This window comes from Oncorhynchus kisutch, linkage group LG2, assembly GCF_002021735.2.
Source record: "Oncorhynchus kisutch isolate 150728-3 linkage group LG2, Okis_V2, whole genome shotgun sequence".
NCBI lineage: Eukaryota > Metazoa > Chordata > Actinopteri > Salmoniformes > Salmonidae > Oncorhynchus > Oncorhynchus kisutch.
Genome location: NC_034175.2, coordinates 56,348,951 through 56,355,335, shown reverse-complemented (window position 1 = coordinate 56,355,335; position 6,385 = coordinate 56,348,951). Strand labels below are relative to the sequence as shown.

At 40.1% G+C, this 6,385-nt stretch overlaps 1 protein-coding gene across 2 annotated transcripts; it reads right to left on the bottom strand.

Annotated features, from left to right (window-relative positions):
* Positions 1-4: 4 nt before the first annotated feature.
* On the bottom strand, positions 5-5,794 carry LOC109868572 (neuromedin-U-like). 2 transcript variants are annotated; one of them, XM_020458237.2, is made up of 7 exons: positions 5,516-5,794; positions 5,212-5,258; positions 3,787-3,837; positions 3,667-3,693; positions 3,496-3,546; positions 792-866; positions 5-304 (listed from the first exon to the last, which is right to left on the bottom strand). In XM_020458237.2, exons 1-7 carry the CDS (start codon positions 5,586-5,588, stop codon positions 272-274), a joined length of 357 nt encoding a protein of 118 aa, XP_020313826.1. In that variant the 5' UTR covers positions 5,589-5,794; the 3' UTR covers positions 5-271. The 2 variants fall into 2 exon arrangements, with proteins under 2 accessions (XP_020313826.1, XP_031653932.1); XM_031798072.1 differs by lacking the exons at positions 5,212-5,258; positions 5,516-5,794 and adding an exon at positions 4,412-4,660.
* Between the last annotated feature and the right edge of the window lie 591 nt (positions 5,795-6,385).

Genomic DNA, 6,385 nt, shown 5'->3' with positions numbered 1-6,385 from the left:
TATTTGACTCTTGTGTATGTTCACTGTTCTGATAGCGATGTACTTAATGCCTGTATGTGTAATTGCCACCTAATTTTAAATCACAACATATTTATGGTAATCAGGAAGACACTTTACATTCTGCAATGCAGTCACATTTATCTTAATTTATTTCTCAAAAATATCAAGTCCAGCGAGAGCTGAGAATGCTGTTTCTGTCTGTCCACCATTTTGTGTTCAGGGGTATGCAGCTTGCTGGTGTCTGCCTTCAAGTTATTCCACAGTCGGATTTTTACATCACACCTTCAGGGAGATCCCGGAGCTTCTGTGTAATAGGGAAGAGCGAAAGCCTCAGTTATAGTTTTGGTACATTTGAATTGTCTTCCTTAAAAGAATGGTTTTAACACCGGTCTGAGGTTCCATATACTGTGTGTCTTAAATACATTTATGTATGCCTTGATTGAGCCTTACTGACTGGCCTCACCCACTGCAAAAACTGGTTGAATCAATGTGGGAAACTAATTAGATTTGCAAAAAGTAATCAACGTAATGGAGTTCTCTTTCACCAAACTTTTAACCTAAATCTAATGACATGGTGAAATGTTTTGTTGTTCACATTGAACTCATGTTATTTGATAACTCTATAAACTAGATGTTGAACTGATGTCTGTGCCCAGTGGGCAGGCTGTGGTCCTCTGCATCGCTGATAGGGAATAACACTGTCTCAAAGGAACTTTTTCAGTTTCCTAAACTTGAGCTTCAATAATATTATTCTGCTAACCATTCAAGTTGAAAAGGTACAGGATTCTTACCAAAAGCAGGAGCTGCTTCTTTCTCCTCTGAGACAGTTTTGGTGACAGGCGCATCAATGGGTGCACTGAATGGGACTAGAGAGGGAAAGGCCTGTTAGACCAATCACATATCAATCAATTGCATAATGTTGCAATATTATAAAGATCCAGTGCATTTGGAAAATATTCAGACCCCTTGACTTTTTACAAATTTTGTTACGTTAGCCTTATTCTAAAATATGTTCCTCCCCCCCTCATCAATCTACACACAATACCCCATAATGACAAAGCAAAAACAGGTTTTTAGAAATGTTTGCAAATATATTTAAAAAAAAAATGGAAATATTACATTTACATAAGTATTCAGTACTTTGTTGATGCACCTTTGGCAGCTATTACAGCATTGAGTCATCTTGGGTATGACGCTACAAGCTTGGCACAGCTGTATTTGGTGAGTTTCTCCCATTCTTCTCTGCAGATCCTCAAGCTCTATCAGGTTGGATGAGGAGCGTCGCTGCATGGCCATTTTCAGGTCTCTCCAGAGATGTTCGATCGGGATCAAGTCCGGGCTCTGGCTGGGCCACTCAAGGATATTCCGAGAAATCCCAAAGCCACTCCTATGTTATTTTGGCTGTGTGTGTAACAGTATAGCTTCCGTCCCTCTCCTCGCCCCAACCTGGACTTGAACCAGGTACCCTCTGCACACATCAACCACAGTAACTCATGAAGCATCGTTACCCATCGCGCCACAAAAGCCACGGCCCTTGCAGAGCAAGGGGAACCACTATTTCAAGGTCTCAGAGCGAGTGACGTCACCGATCGAAACGCTATTAGCGCGCACCACCGCTAACTAGCTAGCCATTTCACATTGGTCACATGTGCTTAGGGTTGTTGTCCTGTTGGAAGGTGAACCTTCGAATCCAGTCTGAGGTCCTGAGCGCTCTGGAGCAGGTTTTCATCAAGGATCTCTATGTACTTTGCTCTGTTCCTCTTTCCCTAGATCCTGACTAGTCTCCCAGTCTCTGCCACTGAAAAACATCCCCACAGCCTGATGCTGCCACCTCCATGCTTCATGGAGGGATGGTGCCAGGTTAACCCCAGACAAGACGCTTGGCATTCAGGCCAAATAATTCAATCTTGGTTTCATCAGACCAGAGAATCTTGTTTCTCATGGTCAGAGTCCTTTAACTCCAAGTGGGCTGTCATGTGCCTTTTACTGAGGAGTGGCTTCTGTCTGGCAACTAGCATGAAGGTCTGATTGGTGGAGTGCTGCAGAGATAGTTGTTCTTCTGGAAGGTTCTCCCATCTCCTCAGAGCAACTCTGGAGCTCCGTCAGAGTGACCATCGGGTTCTTGGTCACCTCCCTGACCAAGTTTGGCTATGCGGCCAGCTCTAGGAAAAGTCTTAGTGGTTCCAAAGTTCTTCCATTTGAGAATGATGGAGGCCACTGTGTTCTTAAATCAATCAAATGTATTTATAAAGCCCTTTTTACATCAGCAGATGTCACAAAGTGCTATACAGAAACCCAGCCTAAAACCCCAAACAGCAAGCAATGCAGATGTAGAAGCACAGTGGCTAGGAAAACCTCCCTAGGAAGAAACCTAGAGAGGAACCAGACTCTGAGGGGTGGCCAGTCCTCTTCTGGCTGTGCCGGGTGGAGATTATAATAGTACATGGCCATTTAAGGCCAGATTGTTCTTCAAGATGTTCAAACGTTCATAGATGACCAGCAGGGTCAAAAAATAATCACAGTGGTTGTAGAGGGGGCAACAGGTCAGCACCTCAGGAGTAAATGTCATTTTTGTCATTGCCGAGCTTTCAGAGGGGTCCTTCAATGCCAGAAAAATGCTTTGGTACACTTCCCCAGATCTCTGCCTCGAAACAATCCTGTCTCGGAGCTCTACGGGCAATTCCTTCGACCTCATGGCTTGGTTTTTGCTCTGACATTCACTGTCAATGTCACGATCATTTGTAGAAAAGGACCAAGGCACAGCGGATGTTGAGTTCCACATAATTTATTAAATGTGAAACTTTAAACAAAACAAGAAACGAACAACAAACCGTGACTACAGAGGTGCTACATACACTTACTCAAAATACAAAATTCAATATCCCACTAAACACAGGTGGGAACAACACTACTTAAATATGATCCCCAATTAGAGACAAGGATTACCAGCTGCCTCTAATTGGGAATCATACAAATCACCAACATATAAAATTAAAACTAGAACCCCACATAGAAATAATAAACTAGAACACCCCCCAGTCAAGCCCTGACCTAATCCACCATAGAAAATAAAGGCTCTCTATGGTCAGGACGTGACAACTGTGGAACCTTATAGAGACAGGTGTGTGCCTTTCCAAATCAATTGAATTGACCACAGTTGGGCTCCCATCAAGTTGTAGAAACATCTCAAAGATGATCAATGGAATCAGGATGCACCAGAGGTCAATTTCGAGTATAAAAGCAAAGGGTCTGAATACTTACGCAAATAAGGTATCTTTTTTTATTTTTAATACATTTGCAAACATTTCTAAAAACCTGTTTTCCCTTTGTCATTATGGGGTATTATGTGTAGATTGAAGAGGATTTTTTTTACTGAATCCATGTTAGAAGAAGGCTTTAACGTAACAAAATGTGGAAAAAGTCAAGGGCTATGAACATGTTCCGAAAGCACTGCAAGTTGCCAATTTGTACAGTGAGGAGTCTTCCTTTACTTACCGCATGCTGTATAGAGCCTACTGAGTTTGCCTTTGAATAGTGGAACAGGAACTGACAAAAAGAAAATATACGAAGTAAACACACTGTTCCAAAGAGTGTATTGACTTTTTGAAGGATACGGTATACATGTATAGGGTAGGAATAAAATGTTTATATTGTTGAGGAACTTACTCTTTTGAATACATTCTGAACTTGCTGCTGTGAGGGAAGAGGGAAAGGGAGAGAGTAAGCATCTTGACAGAACTGATATTATTTGTGATAAGATTGAGTCATGCAGTTACTTAGCCTTACCTCATTCTGATCTCTCCACATATCTCCCACATCAGTCTGGATCCCAGGACCCTGCAGCAGGCAAACCAATGGCAATCAAACATAAGTCTATAAGACATCACTAAACCCAAGAAAACCTTAAATCTGTTGGACATGAATCCATTATGTACTATACTATACTATACTATACTATACTATACAGGTTGCAAAGTAATAATCATGTCTCTGTAACCTGTGTATCCAGCTAATGAGAGCAGGTTAAAGTCATAAATGTTCTTATGCCCCTCATGTCTCATCCCCCACCAGTCTAATTCAAGTTACAGTGTGACTCACTTCTGTGTTCTCTACCCCCTCAACACATCTACCCTGCCCCAGCCACCACAAGAAAACCTTTTAATGTGAATGGAATTACATGCAGACCACCTACTCAAACGCAGAATAGATTTTTCTAGAGGTGTGCAACTAAAGCAACCCATGATGTTTAAACAGTGAGAGGCTGTGTTTACACAGGTAGCCCAATTCTGATATTTTGCCCAATTATTGGCCAAAATATTGTCAAAAGATCTGATCTGATTGGTCAAAAGACCAATTAGTGGCAAAAGATCAGAATTGGGCTGCCTGTGTAAAGACAACCGAAGATACAGACCGAAATCCAATTTATGCTTGATCCGGGCATTGTAGTCAGAGGCTCCGTAGGCATGCAGAGGCCAAATTGAGTTCCATACTGCAATGCCATGTGCCTCCCAATTTTTGTAACAATGCAGAGTGCTCCGTATAGCTCTGTATAGCTCCGCATTGACATGATTGGTTGACGGTAGGTGGTGTATAAACACAAACTCACTTCCTTGACAACTTACTTCACAGCTCAACTCAACAGCTCTGTGCTGCTTCGTGAAGCGCAAAAATAATGACCATCTGCAGAGGTCGTATCAATGTAAATGATTCACGGCCAATGCAGCGTCTTTAAGTCCGCTCATAGACAGGGAGGCCAATTTCTGATATTTTATCCACTAATTGGTCTTTTGAGGAATCACAGATCTTTTCACATCAGATCTTTTTCAGAGTTGATTGATGAAAATACCAATTAGTGAAAAAAAACATCAGAATTGGGCTGCCTGTCTAAACGCAGCCAGAGTGATTCGCATTCAAGGCACATATTGATCGTTTTGTGTCTAGTACACCTTGAAAATGTTGACTCTGGTATCAAATAAGGGAATGTAATGGTAATACATTAATAATTATTTGTTTGAAAACTAATTTCACAATAATCTATTTGTTTTAAAAACTAATTTCACAATGGCCAATTCTGATCTTTTTTTTCACTAATTGGTCTTTTGACCAATCACATCAGATCTTTTTCTCAGCTGATCTGATTGGTTTAATAGACCAATTAGCGGGAAATAATCTGAATCGGCTGCCTGTGTAAATGTAGCCTTTTTCCCATACCTTTGTCAAAACAATTCCATGTTCACACTCTTTGCTGGGATTAGCTTCTAAAAATAGATAGAAAATTGTCAGTTTAAAAAGCATATATTTATAATGATATTAATCTATAATCAACATCAACATTAACAAAATGCATGTAATTGTCAACTATTATCAACAATATCAATGAATAGCTAAACCAAAAGAGAAATCAATTAAATGTTGAAAAACATTTTTAGAAGACTTACAATTAAATGATTAATTTAAAATAAGTTATATTGAAATATTGAAGTTAACTTAAATTATATAAATAATATTCTCTCACCTGTCACCTTCCAACATCCAAGGCACCAGACCAAATGAAGGAGGCAAAGTTGTCGCAGATACGTTGCGCTCATCTCGAGCTATCAGATTCTCATGCGCTTTGGTGAGAGTATAGCTTCTCTGTGTGTGGTTTGGTGCTGCAGGAGTAAGTCTTGTTATATCGCAAAATCAGGTCCTAGAACTGAACACTAATTACTTTCTCAACAGAGAGAATTATATAGGCTATAACTTTGATGGGAGAAGCATCATCTCCCACGTAGAAGTGACCAATCAACGTCCCACTGGTCTCCTTGATCATCATCTGAGTCTTAGAGCGCAGGTGTCCTCTCTCTTGCCTGTCAGACAATAACAACTTGTGTAAGTCAATTTTGATAATGGTTTTTAGATACGTTTAGATCGGAAACTAAATAAAATAAATTAATCAAAAACAGGATGCCACTGAATATAAAATCAAAATGGAGGTTATAAAATTGGTCTCCATTTTTTTCCCAGTGCACTTGATTAAAGGAAATTATCTTTGGATGACTAGATGATGCTCATGTCCAGTCAGTCAAAACCATGAAGTAGGCTACCAAATAAATGTATTATGTAGGCCTAACTGTGTTAACAACCTTTTTACTCTGTGATCCTGTGGAAGTGACACAGAGTTGAAATGTCAACATTTATTATCATATAATTTGTCTCCTCTAATCTCACTACATCAATTTATCAGTGTTGTGTACATTTACTGATAAATTAGTATTTTTCATTAGATTGACTACAGAGAGTTATTGTGACTGCTGGGGCCCGGTTTCCCTGTGTAAGCATGAAAGCTGAATGTGTGGGTCAGTGGATCGAGTTTCTCCTGGATGAATCTGAAACAATATTCCAG

Excerpts from the sequence above, each read along its gene's own strand:
- LOC109868572 (XM_031798072.1), bottom strand. The coding sequence starts at position 4,567 with ATGTCAATGCGGAGCTATACAGAGCTATACGGAGCACTCTGCATTGTT. Across the intron at positions 3,838-4,411 it reads CAAGCATAAATTGGATTTCG|GGTCCTGGGATCCAGACTGA; the intron begins GTCTGTATCTTC and ends TGCCTGCTGCAG. Across the intron at positions 867-3,495 it reads TAGGCTCTATACAGCATGCG|TCCCATTCAGTGCACCCATT; the intron begins GTAAGTAAAGGA and ends TTCCCTCTCTAG.